Below are 19,940 nucleotides of genomic sequence, written 5' to 3' on the forward strand. Positions count from 1 at the left end.
TTTTAACCTGCTGTCCTAATACGTTGTACAAAGCTAATGAGCCCCAGAATGAATGGAAGCTACAGTCCAAGATTGGGATTCCTAGTGTGATACCTGGGGTGCCACTGGCCCAGTGGAGACTTCTCATGGTGCTCACTGTTTGCTGCACACCTGTTTTTATATATATATATATATATATATATATATATATATATATATATATGTGTGTGTGTGTGTGTGTGTGTGTGTGTATACACACATACATACATACACACACACACATATTTAAAGATGCCATACTGCAAAGCAAAGCAGTCTCCAATTCCATCTGAATTTCACAAAAGACCAAGCTTCACATATTTTCATAGAAAATAAAGATGATGGTCAATTGCCTTCCTCCCAGTAAAAGAACAAAAATAATTGGGATGGAAACTACGAGGTTGACTGGTAGCATTATGGTAAATCAGTAAGTGCTTTGTAATTCATTTTATTCCCCCTCATGTAAAGTATTTTTGAAAGGAGGAGCCTCCCAGTGGTGTTAATAGTACCATTTAATTAAGTTTATTACTTGAGGCAAAAATTTGACAAAGTTTTGGAGGCAGTCATCACAGACACATGTTGAAGGAGAATATTTGGAGAAATGGCTCAGTTTAGTTATTCATAGTGTGAATAGTTTTGGGATGCCAGTTTTGCAGAGATTCTGCCTCTGCTTCATTTCCCCCCTATGACTCTATACTTTTCTCCCAACTGTAATTATTGGGGGACTATTGGGGGAGGATGGTTCTCTTCTGCTGCATTGCAACTATTGTGCTATGCCGTGCGTGCGTGTGTATGAAAATCAAGATTTTAACTCCTGCCGCAACAACATGCATTGGTTTGCTCATTGCTTTTCCCTGTAAGAGTTTCATGGAAGGAAGCATAAATGTATGTCTTCCATGTTACTTCAGAACTAATGCCTTGGAACTAATGCCTTGTCTTTTAGCTGATAGGAGATATATTCCTTCAGTTCTTTTCTATCCTTGCCACTTTGGCCCATATTTTACCTAACATGACTTCTGGCTAGGTTGGGGTTACTCTAGGGGAAAACATTCCTTCATAGATCAGCATCATTCTCATGTATTTGTGATGGTCTTACAGCTTGATTTGTGGTCTGTTTGCTGGTCCTGGCATTGCATTTGATGCTATTCTGCAGCATAACTCAAATGCTTGATGATGCACTTGTGCTAGATACCTAAAAGGCTTGTAAGCTAAATTTTTACAACCATGAAATCTATAAATAACTGCTGTTGAAAGACCCACGGTTCTGTTCATAATGAGATTTGTAAGCTTTGCAAGCGTTAAGATAAAATTTATTTATTTATTTATTTATTTAGAAAACTTCTATGGCTGCCTACATTATATACAATAATCCTAGGCAACAACATCTCAGGTCAGTGATTTTCAAGGGTGCAAAATTCCACACTGTTGGGGGCCTTTGGTCAGGAGAGTAAGGGTAGCTACTGATTTGTGGAAGCTTTCCATGAATGCTGCGTTATAATAAAACTAGAACAAACGAAATGCCAGACAGAATTCTTGGCCAGTGCTGTTGTTTGCTAATAGAAGAGGCAAAACAAGGGTACAGCAGACACAGCTACATGAATGTGCATGAATAAGCTATGACATGAAGTCTGGTAAGGTCAGCGCAATACCACAGCCTGCTTCAGCTGATGAAAGTCCTTGTATTCTGTACTTTACAGAATCCAGAGTTCTGCTTTTAATTATCCTGAGCTGATTCATACAGGAATCACAGCAATAAGACTAGCAGTTACCAAAATGATCAGCAGGTACATTCTGTCTCACCTTCACAAAACAGCAAGCTGCTTATTATAAGAATATGAGAAAATAGGTAACAGTTTTGCCACCATAATTGCCTATATATAAACATCTTATTTGAAAGTAAGGTACTTGCTAGAATTCTTGTGTTGCAACTTTAACTTTCATTGTGATAAATGCTACTGGCGTTGAGTGATGTGTTCCTTGGATTAACTGTTTCTTGCCCAGACTTGCAGGAGAGAAGCTTCATACTCATTCTGTAAGTACTTTACTTTCAGATGAGACTCTCAAGTAGAAGCAATTATGGTGAAAAACTCTTGTCCATTTTCTCATGCTCTTGCAATTAAGGGGGCTGGCAGCTCCCCTCTTGTGAAGACAGGACAGAATATAACTGTTGACTGCTTTGGTAATTGCTGGTCTTATTAGTGTAAGGAGCAACTGTCACAAAGAATGTGACTTCTGCTATGTGCAAGTAGAACTGTCAAGCAGAGGACCCACATACTAACTTAAGCTCCCTGCAGAACGTGGGGCTACCTATTTAAAAATGATAGTAGGTGGTTGTTCAGAACACAGAGAAACCCAACCTCACTTTAGCTACACTTTAAGATTCTTGGTTATTTCCTGGCAGGAGCAAGTTTTCTGTAAATGGGATGGGTTAATAAATGTTCCATTTGTGTAAATTACTATTAAGGATTCAGGGCAATTTCCATTGATTAATTGTTATTACAGCAAGCCAAGATCTGCTGACAGTCGATAACATTTGCTTTCATTGAGGAAGATCGCTCATCTTCATTTGCATATAAGGCCTAATGAAATCAGTGGTCTTATGCAATGTAAATTGCACAGAACTATAGCTGCAGTTATTTAGTTTAAGAAGTATATTAGGCTCTGAAAACAAAGACAGGAGGCATAAATTGACCTCCATTTATCTTTACAGTGATGCAAGGGTCGATGGGTCAGTATGACCATGTAAGATACTACTTTTTTCACTTAAGCTACAGAGTTGGTTGAAAGTTACATAACTGAGTAGCAACTTCAGTTCAATGTGCTAGTCTACCTGCCTGGAACAATGCTAACATTTTCATTTGTATCAATATTCTCATACCACAGGCATCACGATCTCTCTCATTCCCCCCGCACCCCCAGTAGGTATTATTATGCAAGTACAATTTTGGTAACCTATGACAAAGTAAGAGTAAATCTTTTCAAGTCACATGAATGGCTATTTCTCACAAGCTGTGAAACATGTTGGATTGTGGCTCTATGGTATGCTGGTTGAAACTAAGAATGTGCTGAATTTTAATATAATTGTTGTTTTAAGTCTGTCTTTATCAGTATATGTGAAGATAGCTTTGAGAACTGGGCAGTGAGGATTTTCTAACGTCCCTTTCTCCAAAATCCTTGTTCCATAAAAGCCTTTGGCTTGGTTCCTAAACTACTATGCACATTATAATGATTAGTATCTTCACACACTGGAAAAATTAGATGTACATACCAAAGCACTCTGTTCTTTTACTGATTGCCAGGCTCTGCCCTCAGCAATGACATAATGACAATGACATAATGACAGTTTCAGTGCTGTACAATCTGGCCTTTACTATCTTGGTAATCCTTTCCTCATCTGCCACATTTTGGCAGATCCATCAACAACATGAATACATGCTGAAAGATAAGTGTTAGTTTTAACTGCTCAAATGTTGCCAACAGTCACAATGGATGGGGAAGGGAGAGGGTTTTCACTGCCTTGCCAAGGTAAACCATTGCATTAGGTCAGTGTTGTCCAAACTTGGCCACTTTAAGATGAATGGACTTCAACTCCCAGAATTCCCCAGCCAGCATGGCTGGCTGGGGAATTCTGGGAGTTGAAGTCCACTCATCTTAAAGTGGCCAAGTTTGGACAACACTGCATTAGGTCACATTCTTTGACTTTCTGCAATTTCTACCTCAGGAACAAAATGAGTGATACTGACACATTTAGCTATTCTGGTGCTAGTCTCCATAGTTTTGCATGCATGTGGTAGTAGTTGTGCTATTTGAGTATGAGCTCTTTCAGAGTCCATGTTATCTGACTTTGCCTTTGGCATGAGTACATTTCCCTACCTTCTCTGACATCATGAGGACGTCCAAAACAGTACAGAAAATCCCTAAACATGACACACTTGGCCAGCGAGTCTTGAAATGGCACAGAAACAACTAAGAGGAAGCAGTGCGCAGGTAAGGGCATAGCAAACAACCATGCAAGTGATATTATGCAACTGAGAGCAGGGCCTTGCTTGTAATAGTGACTATTGTCTCAGAGTTATGTGTGTTTATAGGCGTGATTGTGTGGGTGTGTATAGAAAGGAGCTCTGACAAATTGAAGCTTCTTAAGAGATTAAAAAAAATAAGCTTCAAGGGTGATGGCACTTCAGAGCAGATTGGCACATAACAGAAGGGAATTTTGTTCTGTTCTCGTGCTTGCTATACGGTTGACACTGAAGTTTGTGCCAAGGCTCACGAGTCACATGGGAAGAAAGTCAAGAAGACTAGAGGCTGGTTGAACTGGTTCCTAAGGTGAGGGTCCTCGTAACTGCTGGCACAGAGGTGGGGCTGAGGTTTCCAAGGGCAGGCCTTGCTGTTGGTATCCATAGTTAACATTGCCACAGGGAAAATGGCGGAGCCTGAAGAGAGGCACTTCCTTAACACTGGCTGTCAGTGAAGATGGTTCTAGAAGAAGGGAAGAGCTTGGCAGCCTTCCAGCCATTATGCTGGGCCCCAAAGTACAGCTGCCTTCATGCCTTGAATCTTCCTGCTCTGTTGCCTCTTTCTCCAGCTGAGAAGTCTTTTGGACAACTGGCTTCTCTGAAAACCAAGAGCCATATGTTGGGTTCCAGAGATTGGTAGGCTTATTTCTGGACCCCCGGGTTTTGTGGAGCTCTGTTGCAGGAATTGATTGAGTGTACGCCATGTTGACATGTCCCCCTTCTAGAGAAGCCTGGATGTTAGCCTGGGTAATTGGCTCAACAGCAGCTGCTTTCATGAGAGCTTTTCCTGCTGGAATGGCAAAGGGGAGAGAGGAGGGGGAAGGCAGGAGCTGTTCACCGCCCTTTTTATCTCGCTGTGGCAACACTAACAGAGGAGGGATTGCTTCAGGGTCTTCAGGACGCACAGGAACCTTTTCTTCTTCTTCAATGCATGGGCCATACTCCACAGGCAGAACCGTATTGATGACATCAGGGTCCTATAGAGAATGAGAGACAGTAGTTCAACATATATTTAACTTTTATTTATGATATTCAAAAACACTAGTGGAATAATATATTTTTCATTCATAGACAGGTATATTCTCCCCCTCATCTTCCTGATAATATTAGAATTCATGATTATACAATAAAACTGCTAGGCAGAAAATCAGACTCATAAAAGAACTATTCTTTCATATGAATACAAAATGTATGGATGCCATCTTCCATGTGGAGGTCTCACTAAGTTTAATGAGTGGATTCCTTAAAGCAGCAGCGCCTTTTTCTTAGGCCCAAGAAGCTAGATAGGTTGCTCTAAGAATAGCAGAGAAGGGCTGGGTTCATGCATGATCCAAAGCACTTCTTCCAAATAATTTTTGAAGTGTGCACAACCCTACTGTTGATCGACCCCATTACTAAACAGCATTTTGTATTTAATGGAATATTGAAATGATAGGATCTGATTAAAACAAAAGAAAAGAAAACAAACTTTTTTTCAGATGTGTGGAAGAAGTGTTTAAGAGACAGAATGTTCCTTGTACTTCTGATCTGCAGTGCCGTGAGGACTACCCACTCCATCTGGAAGATGATAAGGCTGTCTTTGAAACATGTGCTGGGAACAGAACCACTTTGATTGTGTTGGGTTCTGTTTTTAAAGCCATTAGCCACTTTGGGTGCATTAAACATGTAAGAGAAAATAATGTGGGATGGGTGCACCTAATCCTGGAGTATATTCTCAGAATGTAGCTTTTTCTAGTGTGGTGGTAGCATGTTGTGCCTGTACTAGCAGCCAAACAACCACCACCTAGTTTTGTGAGATACAAATATCTCCAGGTGCTCCAAAGACCTACAGACCCAGGCAAATATGTTCTACTCAAGAAGGACAAAAAGGCCAGGATCAGCATCAGAAATAAGTATCTACCAAAGCTAACCACCCATTTTAGATATGGATGGCCTATATTTTAGGTGGTTATGAGGTGGTTGGAGCCATTCCTTCAACAACTATTTGCATTCCCCACTTGCCTTGCTAAGTGAGGGCTGCGAGCACTGAAACTTGAGAAAAAGACGTTATCAGTATACTCTACTTGGTAGGCTTGGCACATTTCCCTTTTGTCTTTCCCTGCATCACATCACACACAGTGAGGGAGCCTGAGAGAAATTGTTACCTGGGTGCAGTATTCAATCCTCTCCAGCACAATGGCAAAGTGTGGCCTGTCTTCTGGCTGGTGTTGCCAGCACTGGGTCATTATTCGGTACCTATAAGAGTAGAAAGAGAAAAACGGTGAATGGCAATAATGGACAGAGTGGAATGGTTTAAGTAGACATCAGTTTGTCACAGCGTAAGAGGAAACAGTATAACAATCAGATGTCTATTAACTTTCAATTTATGTTACCATTCAAAATGAAATTGTCAGGCCTAGCCCAAGGAACTCCAAGAGACCATGTAAATTCAGTCCAGCAATGTTTATTAGCTACAACCTCTAGCAAGAATCTTCCCAGACCAAAACCCCAGCACCCAAGTAATGCCAGCTACAACATTGTGAATTCCTCAGGGAGGTGCCAGTCTCATCCTCTTATCTCTCCCTCTTGCCTCAGGAGATGAAAGAAAATGTTTTTCTCCCTGAGTCTGGCCTTCATAATTCCATTCCATCACATAAATGTTGATCCTTGTCAATTAGCATCATAGCTGCAATTGGGATGATAACAATAGAACGACATTCAGAATTGCTTGGCTAAAACTGGGAAAAAACGAGATACTTAAACTAGACTAAGCTATATATTGGGTTATTGCCCAAATAACACACATTTTGTGATTATGTATGTGTGTGTGTGAGTTGACTCCTGGCGACTGCCTGGACTAGTCTTGCAGTTTTCTTGGCAAGATTTTCAGAAGTTGTCTTTTTTGTAGGGCTGAGAGGGATTGACTGGCCCAAGATCACCCAGCTGGCTTTGTTTCTAAGGCTGGACTAGAACTCACCATCTCCTGGTTTCTAGGCTGGTACCTTAACCACTGCACCAACAAGCTCTCTAACATCCCTCTACATAAGAAAAAATGTGGAAACCTTGATTATCAATTTCTTAGAAGCATGAACTTATCTATACAATGCATCTATACAGTTATCTATAATTAAATTTAGATTATTTACAACAGAAAGTATTGAATCAATGCCAGAGAATAAGAACTTTGAATAGCAGAGCAGCTATTGGCTAGGGTGGGCTACAATGGCTGGGACTATTAAAAAAATGGGAATCTCTTGAACCTAACAACAGCCATCTTATGTCCTAACAATGAATCCATTATTCAAGATACTGATTCTGAGCCAAAATGGCATCACCTGCGTATGTTAACAAGTTTGGGGGAACTCAAGTTTTGCAGAAGTACCATAAATTTCTAGAAAATAAGAAAGGAACTCCCCAAACAGCTTATTTTCAGTGCCTACTGAATGCTGATTGCTTGGCGCCAAGGAAAGGAGTTCTGCACATTGCAAACCTTTGCTTCAAATGTGACTTGCTTTGTCAGACAGGTGACATGCATGCCTGTCTGACTGTCTGCATGTACACATATCCATAGCAGAAAGAATTCGGAAACTAAAGACACAAGTTGGCCTTATGGAGCATGAAAGATTTCATACACGGGGCCAGGACAGTTTTTGGGTGGATCCATCCTTCCCCCACTTGTGACGAATTCCAAGACCTCCTGGTTGCTTTTGCTGGGATAGGGCATATACCCGAGAGAAAATATTTCCCACAGCAACACTCCAAATGACCTGGAGACAGAAAAGCAAGAAATAAAATCAGGTTTATATGTGGAAACTTGAGGACAATTCTTCAAATCCCTTTATGTTGTATAGTTGCATGCTTTCTAATTATCCCCTATGGGTGGCTTTGGATCTACTTCCTCCCATAGTGTGTTAAGGAGTTATGGCATGGATTTGACACTGTGTTATTTGGCAGAAGAAAGAGCCATGCTAAAAGAACCGCTGGATAAAGCCCAAGATATTTCATGAAAAAGCATCGCTTCCACCAGAAAAAAATAGTGGATAATGATACTTTAACCCCTGGGCAGCTGTTTGCTTGCAAAATGGACAGAAAATTCTGAGTATGCCTACCAGGTATCTGTTTTCGATGTGAATATCCCTTCCATGAAGGCTTCAGGTGGCATCCATTTGACAGGCAGCATTGCACACCCTCCTTTTCTGTAGTAGCTGGCTCTGCAGACGAGGACAAGAATATTAACAAGAGTTAAGTATTGGCTCCTTCAGCAATTGATTGAAGTGGGTGGCTCCAAGAGCAGCGCTGAGGGCAGTGGCAGACTTTCTTTCTTTCTGAAACAATGTGGCAAATTTTCCCATTTGTAAGAAAAAAGGGAAGATCCTCCTTTTACTTTTCTAAACAACACAGATAACATTTATGATTATTTATTAAGTATCATTATACCCTTAAATTTGCTTTAAGCAATATTTCCATTTTTCTATGGCAATGGTATGAGTATGAGGAGCCAAACTGGGACTATAATTGTACTGTGGGATCAGGTGACAAAGCCAGGGATCTACCTGTTCTAAGAAGGCCGGGAGGCAAGAGACAGGCATTTCTATCATTTGGGGGGTTGAATGCTTTCTCCCACAGAGCAAATAGAAACTTCAGGGGTAGAGGTAGAGTTTAATCAGGAACACTGTGTGGAGAAGAAGGGTTTGAATCTCAATTCTTCAAGGAAGAATATAGAACCCAAGTCTTAGAAAGCGCCCTAGAGGTCTATAACATTATTATCAAATTTAATTTCTAATGTAGGAGAAGAGGACATTTTTAAGGCATTTACCCAAAAGGAAAATGGTCTTAAGTCTCAGGTGATCCCCATAAAAAAGGAATAATAGACAGAAAAGCAAAATGCTGTCCAATGCTCAGCTTCTCCCACTTTGTCCATGTAGATATGCCAACTCCGTATGAATCCAGTCCTGGAGATTCCTCCCCCCCCAAATAAATGTTTGTATGTGACACATTCCACACAAATAATATTACTTTAATTATTAATGAAAATGAACAGTCTGTAAAATAAAGTGCCCCATTTGCAAGTTAATTAATCCCTTCCTATTGTGCCTGTCTCTCACAGACAAGCACACTATTGACACAAAATCACACAAGACAACACACACACAAACACACAGACTCCTTTCTTCCAGTAAAAATGTCAAAAGTTGCAAAAAAGACAGAGAAAAAAAAAGAAAAATAAAGTGGTGGCTGAATGGGAAGAGCAGGGAAGAGGTGAGAAAACTGGACAGAAGCAAGGCAGGAACATGGGATAATTCAGCAGAAAGGGAAAAGGGAAGAAGCCCCAATTAGGGGTTACAAAAAGTTGGAATTTCCTGGCTGTCCCAAGCAGCAAGTAAGCTTCATGCTAGTCTTCAAAGGGATCTTCTTCCTAGCCGAAGGTCTGCAGCCAACGGCACCTCTCTTGCAGGCCTTTGTTTCCAAAAGATTCTTCTTTTCAATAGCTTTTACTCTTCTTAATCAGAGAGTATAAGATCTTCTCTCAATTCACATCTTGAGGAAAAATATTATCTCCCTATCTGGTAAATATGTAAATACATAACTGGAGAGTAATGATATTAACTGTATGTAGTTTTAATTCAGTTTAAATCTACAGAGAATCAAATCAAATCTAGTTTTTCTCCTGAGTCCACCCAGTCCAACATACTATGCCATGCAAGGCTGGCAAAAGCTGTGTCCCCTTGTAGTAATGCTTTAGTTCAGATCGGGATTCCCCTACCCTACCTTAAAGTCAATTATTTATTTAGTTATTTTCTCAGGACAGCAGATCTGATCGTGGTTCTTGCCATGTCCTACTTGTTTTTCAGTGGTCTTGTCATGTGACAACATTGGCTTTGGTTTGGGCTCACCTGACAAAGGGTAGACCGAAATGGGGTCGTCTCCTTTGCCACTTGGGTTGATTTGAGTAAAAACTGCACAGATGGATTATTTCATTCCTAGAGATGGCACTTCATGCAGGTATTATAAGTGATACCACTACGTAAACCAGCCTTCCGAAGTTGGAACTCTGCAGCTGTGTTGGGACAATGACTTTCGCCATTTCTAGTCAACCCAGCCTAAAAGAATCCTGGGAATTGCAGACTTGCCTTTGTTGCCTGATGTACAATAAGCCCAATATATAACAAGCCTCATTGTCCTGGAATGAATAACATCCAGAACAATGATGTTTTACATGTTTACTACAAAGAATGCGTTCTTATGGGGAAGTTTTCAATTTGCAAAACATCAAGAAAATCCCCCTATCCAACTCTGCTGATAAAAAGTACAAGCTTTTAGTTTGTTGGCTGGTGTGGGTCTTCCGGGCTGTGTGGCCGTGGTCTTGAAGTCTTGTTTCCTAACGTTTCGCCAGCACCTGTGACCGGCATCTTCAGAGTGCAGGAGCACAGACAGGAGCAGTTCTCTCTGTGCCCAGCTGCTCCTGTCTGTGCTCCTGCACTCTGAAGATGCCGGTCACAGGTGCTGGCGAAACGTTAGGAAACAAGACTTCAAGACCACGGCCACACAGCCCGGAAGACCCACACCAGCCATCGTATGCCGGCTGTGAAAGCCTTCGACAATACATTTTAGTTTGTTGTCAGAATCTATACAGAATCAAGTGGTGAAGTAATTCTCCAGCCTGACATTAGAGGGCACTGTGAGGACAGCAATGGTGCATTATAGATAAGATGTACTGTATGTCATTAAAGTCTTCCTGTTTAGCAACTGCAGAATCATTAATCCTGGTGCCCTGGAGAAATTCCAGAGTGAGTAATTACATTCTCCTGACCCTCATCCCTACTTTTATATGCAGGAAACAGAGACAGTAGTGGAGGAGCGTATAGGTCAGGTCAACACCAAGGAGGATAAAGCTTCAGGATAAGATCCTGCTGCTCAGTGTGGGAAAAGTGGAGAAAACAAGGTTGGTGAGGATTCTGCTGCCAATACAATACCAAGAGCGGCTGATGAAATAACAATGAAAGTAAGCAAGGGAAATGTCACAGAGTGAACATAATAGTTTAGGTACTAAGGTGGCATTTGAAGAGTACATCAAAATGTAAACATCTGAAAAAGACTCATGCATACAGTGAAATAAATCCTGGGGAAGCCTACATTCCTTTATATATATTATATATAAAGTGTTTCTTAACCTTGGCAATTTGAAGATGTGTGGACTTCAACACCCAGAATTCCCTAGCCAGGATGGCTGGCTGGGAAATTCTGGGAGTTGAAGTCCACACATCTTCAAGCTGCCAAGGTTGAGAAACACTGATATAAAGGAATGCTAGATATTCCCTTATATAACTTATATAATAAGTTACATTTCTTACCTGTATATGTCCCGGGCCATCCCAAAATCTCCAATTTTAGCTATTCTTCCAGGACCTTTACAAGTAAGGAGGCAATTTCGAGCAGCAATGTCTCTAGAGAAAGAACAATTGGCTATTTTAAAAATTAATTAATAACATTCAAATAAGGCTTTGAATTGGTATTCTAGACAGAGCAGCTGTTAACTCACTAGAAAACTAAAGACAAAACTCATGAAAAATGAATGTGTTCAATAATTAATATCAGAAAGCCAAGATAGAAAATCCAGGAGTACAAGACTTCAAACTTGCTTTGAAAAAGAGCAACTTCTGTGTAGGCCATCGTGAGCTCCTGAAGGAAAGGCAGAATATAAATCTATTCAATAAATTTAAAAAGCATAATGCCTTATTATGTTCATATTTTTTATGTTCAAAGCAGTGCACCTCTAGGGGGTGGTAGTATACAACCATGCTTGCCAGTAGGTCGCTTGTATACTTAGCCTGATGCAAGTCAGCCACACACCGGACATAGAGAATGGTCTCTCAAGGACATATACTTCTCCTACTAACCTGTGAATGAAGTGATTTTCTTCCAAATACTGACAGCCGCAAGCAATGTCACGAGCTACATGAAGCAAATCCAGCATGGTTAGGGAGGAGGGATAGGTCTAAAAGGAAAAATCAAGGAGTTACTTCAGGAGTATGTATTACTACTGATTTAGACAATTAGAAAGGGCTTACAAAGAACTTTCTAAAAATGGGCAGCCACAGAATCCATTAGAATTAGATATTTCTAACTTAGTACAATGTTGAGTGCACACATTTTTTTTAAAGCACATTTTAGGTCACATTTTTGTATTTCTAAATGCTTCTTCCTAAGGTCATGATCTCCATTGCCATTTCACAGAGATCACCCTCTTATTTTCTGGGCATCCCATTTTTTCTACTTTCTCTGTTGCTAATAAACAATTCTATGCAAAGTAAGTACAAATAAAGGGACTAATTTTCTAATCAGCAGAACGTTGACTGAAAAACCTTTGAAGTTGCTTCCAACTATGTGAATTTGTGGCATCACCAGCTATAATTTTCTAGTGCTCAAATCAGTTTGTTTTTTTTTTTTAACTGCAGAACCTAAATTCCTGAAGAGGCAGCATGAAACTATACAATAAAAAGAACACTTCTCAAATATTTTTCCCCCATTTAAATTTCCCAGGGAATTATTTGCCAGAATGAGCATATCTCCTGTTTTGAAAGGCAGATTCCTTCCAAATCAGATCCTGTATAGATATAGATCAACAGAGACCACAAGGGAAATTATTTCTGGCATGATATGTAGCATTTCTAGATTTTGATATCCTTGGACCACAGGAGATTATAAACGAAAAGCAATTTTCATTGGACAGCTGCAAAAACATTCAATTGGCCCTGTCCTGCCCTATTTTGTGATACCAAAACATCCTCATCTCTTCAAATTGCTTTTAGATATTTTACTTTTTTTCAACTGATTTCCCTAAATCCTCCTCATTCTCAGTTCACATCAAATTCAGATTTGCCCATCAAAATAGAAACACCATGTCTCTATGTTCCTTCTTAAAACATTTGCATTTGCAAATCTGTCATTGAGTAACCTTGAGTAACTAGGAATGTGTGGTTCCTTTGGGGGAACCTGAAAAACACATGCAGGAAAATATGGCAATAAAACAAACTCTGGCAGTCTGATAGAATTGAACTTGAGAATGAATGACGTGAAGAGTCAAATAATGTATCTCAGTATTGTAAAGAATGGTCAGACAAGCACATCCACATCCATGTTCACTGACTTCAAAATGCTCCAGACTGTTGTTTCTCATCCTAGATGGCCATTCCCTTCCCCAATTCTGCCAGAAAGAAAAATGCCTTATCTTTTTTAGAAAGGGAAAGAACAGAATCCCTGGAGGAGCTAAATGAGTAGGCTTTGATGGTGCCCCCTCATCCCCCAATTAAAGATAAGGATTTCTAGAAAACCAAAAAGCAAGCCTGGATAAAAGTCAATCAGGCAGGAACTACTGATTCAAGGAATTGTTACTTGGGTAGACATAAGTAAATGTCTAGTTAGTATTGTGCTAGGGATATTTATCTTCAATGTGTTTTTTAAGATGTTTTCATTGCCTATTATGTTTATTATAGCTGTGGAAGGTCAGTTACTGTATGTTTGATGCATACAAGGCTCTTATATTAGTAGCAGACCTATCCTAGCTTCTGATCTGCTCCCATCTTGTATTATCCTTTATTTTTTTCCTTTCAAGAGAACCGTTTCAAACCACTTTCTCTGTTTTGAACATCTCTGTATATTTTTCTTCTTTGCAGCTGATTGCTTTACCAGTGACTACTTAAAGCAGCAAAAAAAATTTTTTGCATTTTCTCTTTTTACTTATTTTAAAAAATAAAGTATCTTTATTTATTGCTTGTGAAATTGTTCTATCTCCAAAGAAGAGGTGTGTGTGTGTGTGTGTGTGTGTGTGTGTGTAGTTTCCATCATAGTCTTATGCCTCATGATATAGAGCCAGGAGGTGGCATTATAGAACTTACTTCATTTTTATCAGCTTTATTTTTCTGCTATTTGCCAGTAAGGCTATAGGCTGTGAGATCCATATCTGCCTCATATGCCAGGCTTAAGAGGGGGTATATTAAGTAAAGGCAACCCATTGGAAGATAAGGGCTTGCAGCAGGAGCTACTAATCTACTACACTAAGGCAGGACTTCTGGGAGGTAGGTTTGGGATTCCCACCTTTCATCCAACTAGCTCAGTCCAAATATCATATTTTTATTAAAGCAGAAACAAATTGAAAGGAAAGGCCACATTTATCTTTATTCATATTTTTTTCTAAAGTGGATTCTTTTGTACATGTTTCTCAAATAACACATTTTGGTTTACTCTTCCAAACATCTTTTTATATGCAAAAACATGCATATAATACATGACTATTAAATGTCATTTTCAACTGAGTAATATTTTGAAATGGATTTTAACAGACATCGAGCACTGCAGGCTTGTTTATGCTGCAAGAGATATAGATTTGAAAGATCCACCTTTTGTGTGTGTGTGTGTAAATATAGCTATCGCATGATGGTTTCTCTGAGTTCTCAAGCTTGAGAAGGAAATTGTGTAGCTAAAAGTTGTAGTAACTCACAGCTATACCCAGCAATATCTACCTGGACAGGCAAATATTTGAACAGATTAAAACTATACTTCTGCCACAGCACCTGCTTTTTGCTCTTCTCTTCTTGCCATTTGTCCTCTGAGAATAGCATTGTAGGACAATTCAATACTCTTCTAGTATTGAAAATTGATTATGTGTCAAGTCAGTGTCAACTCTTAGCAACCACATACAGCAGATAGATTTTCTCCCATGACATTCTGTCCCTAACCTGGTCTTCAGGTCTCCCAACAGTGGATTCATGGCCACTATAATGGCGTCACCTTGCTCTGGTCATCCTCCTCTTCTCTTCCACCTTTTCCAGCTTTAGAGCCTTCTCCAGAGAGCTAGGTCTTCACATAATGTGTCCAAAGTAAAATCATTTCAGCCTGCTCATTTGTACCTCGATAAGAACTCTGGGTTGATTCATTTGTTTGTTTTCTTGGCTGTCCATGGTATTCTCAGGAGTCTTCTCCAACACCAAAGTTCAAAAGCATCAATACTCTTTCCATCCTGCTTCTTCAAAGTCCAAGTTTTGCTTCTATGGAGTGTCCCAGGGAGTACTGTTGTCTGGACTCTTTTGATCTTTGAAGCTATAGACATATTATGACTGAATATTTTTTCCAAGGCCTTCATGGTTACTCTACCAAGTGCTAGTCTGTAGCATATTTCTTGACTGCTTGTTCCTTTACTGCTGATGGTTGATCCTAAAAGGTAGAAGCTATCTACCACTTCAATATCTTCATTGTCAATTCTAAGGCTGATTGTTGTACCTGTTGGGATTAATTTGATCTTCTTTATATTTAATTGTAATCCCTTTTTTGCTCTTTGATTTTTATTACTAGCTTGCAGATCTTTTGTGTTTTCAACTATCAGAGTAGTATTATCAGCATAGTGCAGATTATTGACATTTCTTGTTCCAGTTTTAAAACCACACTTGTCTTCTTCCAATCTAGTGTCCCTCAATATATATTCTGCATATAGTTTGAATAAAGAAGGGGAGTGTATGTATCCTTACCTTACTCCTTTGCCAACCTGGAACCAGTCTGATTGTCCAGGTTCTGTCCATACTATGGTGTCTGATTTGTCTGTTGGTTTGTATGAGGACAATTAAATGTTTGGGGATTCCCATTTTTCTAAGTACATTCCACAGTTTTTTGTAATTGACACAATCAAAGATCTTTCTATCATCAATGAAGCACATATTGACTTTTGGGGGGGGGGTTGCTTTCTCTATTATCTCTATTTCTCTATTGCATGCATCAGCAGTAATGTCTCATGTTCCTTGGCCTTTTCTAAGATAGCTTGAACATCTGGCATCTCCCTTTCCATGTAGAGATCTAATCCATGTTGGATTATCATATGGATTATTTTGCTAGCATATGAATTTAAGGATACTGTACAATAGTTTGCACACTCCGTTAAATCTCCTTTTTCTGGTATTGGGATGTAGATGACATTCTTCCAATTTGTTGGCCACTGTGTCATTCTCAGGATTTGCTTGCATAGCTTGGTTAGAATTGTTATTGATTCTTCTTCTGTTGCTCGTTATATTTCTGGACTTTAAAGCAATTCCTGATGTTATCCTTGAAATTGGTGGGTGTATGCTCAAGATCATAATGTGGAAACTTGTCGGCCTTCTTCCTCTTCCTCTTCTTCTGCTTAAGTTGGAACTTGCACATGAATAGTTCATGATCCATTCCACAGTCAGCATCTTGCCATGACTTTGATGCTGTAACTAAGCTCTTCCAACTCCTTTTAGCAGAATTATAGTCAATTTGATTTCCATGTATTCCATCTGGGGATGTTCATGTATAGGGGCGTTGTTTTGGTTGTTTGAAGTCAGTGTTAGCTATGACATGGCAGAAAGGGATAAGCTGGTCTTCTGCTTCATCAGTTTCTTAAGCCATACAATACAACTATTTTTCCTCCTTAATATTTCCAGCATTGGCATTCCAGTCTCCAGCTAGAGGCAACACATCTAGATTGCATTGCAAAATTGAACTTGATCATAAAATTCATCAACCTCCTCTTCTTCTGCATCAGTGGTTGGACCATAAACTTGGATGATTGTCATATTAAAAGGTTGTCCATGAACTCTAATTAATATTATTTGATAATTGATACAATGATTGCAATGTAGCCAAGTACTCTTCTTGCTATACCTTTACTAACTATAAAAGCAGTGCCATTCCTTTGTTTTTCGTGTCCTGAATAATAGATAGTGTGGTCTTCTGACTGAAAGTGTCCAATCCTAGTCCATCTCAGTTTGCTGATGCCTAAGATGTCAATGTTGGTTGTTTCATCTTTCATTATGTTGAGCTTTCCTGTGTTCATGCTTCTTACATTATATGTTTCTGCTGTAATTCTATCTTTGCAGCTTCAGCTTTTCTTTTCCTGTATGGCAACATCAGCAACTAGACATCCCATAAGCTTTAATCTAGCCACACCATCAGCACCATTAGTACTCTGAAAGATCCTCAGCTCTTCCCCAGTAGCATGTTGAGTGCCATCCAACCTGGAGGCCCCATACTTTGGCACTATATCGTCAATCATTTTATATTTTCTATCCCTGTGGTTTTCTTAGTAAAAATACAGGAGTGGTTTAGCATGGCCTTCTCCCACACAGCATTAATTGATACCTTTGTTATTGTTGCTAAAATGATCATCTGCTTCTGGCATCTTCCTATATCATTGCTGCCCAGTATAGGTGCCTGCTTGCTTTAGCTGGGCAGTTGGGATGACCTTCATGCCTTGGGTGGCCCTGCTGGGAATATATACTCTTGGTATACACTCCCAACATTCTTTGCTCATCCCTCCCAGGAACTCCCCCTTCCCTTGCCATGATGAGGCAGCACAGCAGACCTTTGGGGGAGGAAGCATTGAAAATAGGTTATATATGTTTTATGTAAAGTTCTTGTCACAGTTTGGTGTAAGGGAAAAAAACCTCCTGTACTGCCTTTTATCTTATGTCTGCTGAAGTAGAGGTTCTTTCTCCGCCAAGGGCAATTTAACAGAGTAATTTGTTTGAGATGTGGAGCGTTTGCACCCATTTTGTGCAGAGATGCAGACTGCAGGAGTAGCCTTGAAATGCTGAGGAAATTCACTTCACAGTTCTTGGTTGCTCTTGCTTCACCCAGATGACAGAATGAGGCAGCCAGCTAGGAACTAGGTAGTTGGAATAGGGTGGGAAGTGTTAAGCAACACCTCCCCTTGTTAGGTCAAACTTTCCAAAAGAGGACTGCAAAACAAACTGCTCCATTGTTCAGCATAATCACTGCTCTGAGCATCAAGCTCCAAGACACAACGGAGGGAAATTAATGCTTTTCTTCCCCAAACCTCTCACAATTGCTTTTCTAGTGCACAGAAAGCTTTTAACTGCTTAGGAGATTGTTATGTTCTGAGCGTCTGTACATTTCAGTCCCAAGACTGAACAGTCTTATATTTCTACCTCTATTACTTTCATATTCTTGGAGGAATAAGATCTTCTTTCCATTAAAAAATGTTCTGAATTAAGTTGAAATGGACATGGAAGAGGTGAAAGAAAAAATAGTAAGTCTGACTAAAAAAGAAAAAAGAGGGTGGTTTGAGTAAGTTTTGAGTTTATCATGAGGGTCGGCAGCACAAAGCTTCTTTTTGTAGCCACCAAAGCTATTGAAAATTGTGCCATCTGCATTTAGAGGCAAAACCTTTGTTTAAAGAGAGATTATATGAAAATAAGGTGCAATAGGCTTAACATGCCTATTTTACTTTTAAAAAGCTCCCAACCCCCTAAAAATAAAACAATACCAACACTCTAATTCTAGATTTATAAATAAGCATCTTAACCAGCATTTTTTTTCTAACAGTGCCTAACCTGACTTTGGTTCAGAGATTTCTAGCATTGACATGGGCACCTATATACCATGTTCTTTCTCAAATGTGGTATGATCCTTTTAGTCTTTTTTTCGTCTCTTGTCATATCCATCCATTAAGTCACGTTCAGTGTTGGCTTTACCTCTTAAAGTATTTTCTGAAACATCTCCACCTTTCTGAATTAGATGCTATCCATTACCTGTTAGCTTTTCTCTAGAGATATATCTAAAAGCTGCTTTAGTACATTTCTGATGTTATGTATGAGCAGTTTGGTTTTATTTTGGTTCAAATGGAAGTATGTCTCCTTTGTAGAGATTTGGTTTCTGCCAAAAAATTCCCAGTGCCCTCTGTCTGGCACTATCATTACATGCATGCATTGAGATCCTTGGAATTTGCATTTCTGAGAATGCTGCACAGACAATCCTGGGCTTCAGTCTTCTACCCAGTAGTGTAAATTTGCTTTCCAAGACTGACCAATCATATTTTCCAATATCACTGATGCCAATGTGGACCATTATCACTGTCTTCTCTGCACTATCCAGAAGCTTATCTAGATGATGCTTGATGTCAGCAACCTTCACACCAGGGAAACAAGTCATCATGTAATCTACACAACCATCACACAGCCAGCTCTCTGGATTTCTAATGATTATTAAACTAGGATTAATGTTATACTTGTTTCAGTGTTCTGCTTCCCCTGTGTTCCTCTCTCACTCAACTCCCTTGAAAAGCTTGCTTGCTCCTGTAGACCCTTTCTGATCTCTCATTCTGGTTGCAGACTCTTAGCTGACTCTCATCTTCCAAGAAGCTCTGTATTCTCTGGTGATATCATTGCATTGCTGCCACACTCCTTAGAGGAACATTGCATCCAATCTTTGCAGAAAGATTGCCTGTCCTGGTCTTGCAGTTACAGATGTTCATAAATCTGTCTCTCTTCTGCTGTGTATACCATGGCTTTTTTCTGATTTGCCTTTATCATAGGCCTGGTTTAAAATGATCATTTAAAGAATGTTTCATTCACATTTAAATGAGCCTATTTTGCCTTTTTTTCCTTGTGAAACAGCAAAACTAGAGAACGTCCTGCAAAACTAGAAACTATGAATATAAAGTTAGAGAATTGGAAATGTTTAGCCTTGAGAAAAAATGACTGAGATTGGATGTGATAGCATTCTTCAAATACCTGAAAGGATGATGCACAGAAGGTCAAGACCTCTTCTTTATCACCCAGAGCGCAGGACACAAAATAATGGATTTAAGTTATAAGAAATTGCAGAGTCCAATTGAATCTTAGACATGGGAACTAATTACCTGTGGAAGTTGTGTTCTCTCAGAGATGGAAGGACTTGACGCTACCCACTATAGAGGAATGGTCAGTGAAACTGATAGATCTTTGCTGAGATGAATAAACTAACTTCTTTGATTAGAGAAAAGACACTATCTACATTTATTGGTGAGTGGAAACCTCTTATGGACTTTTTGTGTAAAAATTAAAAAATGAACTTGTGATTTATGGTTTGATGATTAGACAGGATAGATTATAGAAAGAACAGTATTATGATGTAACTAGA

The 19,940-nt window shown here is 39.5% G+C and overlaps 1 protein-coding gene across 1 annotated transcript in view; it reads right to left on the bottom strand.

Annotated features, from left to right (window-relative positions):
• Positions 1-3,750: 3,750 nt before the first annotated feature.
• The window catches only part of ALK (ALK receptor tyrosine kinase), a 632,586-nt gene continuing 616,396 nt past the window's right edge, over positions 3,751-19,940 (bottom strand). The window contains exons 24-29 of the mRNA XM_088145791.1: positions 11,912-12,009; positions 11,366-11,458; positions 8,123-8,224; positions 7,646-7,780; positions 6,179-6,269; positions 3,751-5,011 (exon numbers count right to left, since the gene is read on the bottom strand). Coding sequence (XP_088001917.1) covers positions 4,340-5,011; positions 6,179-6,269; positions 7,646-7,780; positions 8,123-8,224; positions 11,366-11,458; positions 11,912-12,009 — 1,191 coding nt within the window. The 3' untranslated portion in view covers positions 3,751-4,339. The remainder of the gene's footprint in view (positions 5,012-6,178; positions 6,270-7,645; positions 7,781-8,122; positions 8,225-11,365; positions 11,459-11,911; positions 12,010-19,940) is intronic.

The sequence above is a fragment of the Python bivittatus genome, unplaced genomic scaffold (genome assembly GCF_059951505.1).
Source record: "Python bivittatus isolate LINGU-HERP-01145 unplaced genomic scaffold, Pbiv_v1 ctg000020_np1212, whole genome shotgun sequence".
NCBI classification, from domain to species: domain Eukaryota; kingdom Metazoa; phylum Chordata; class Lepidosauria; order Squamata; family Pythonidae; genus Python; species Python bivittatus.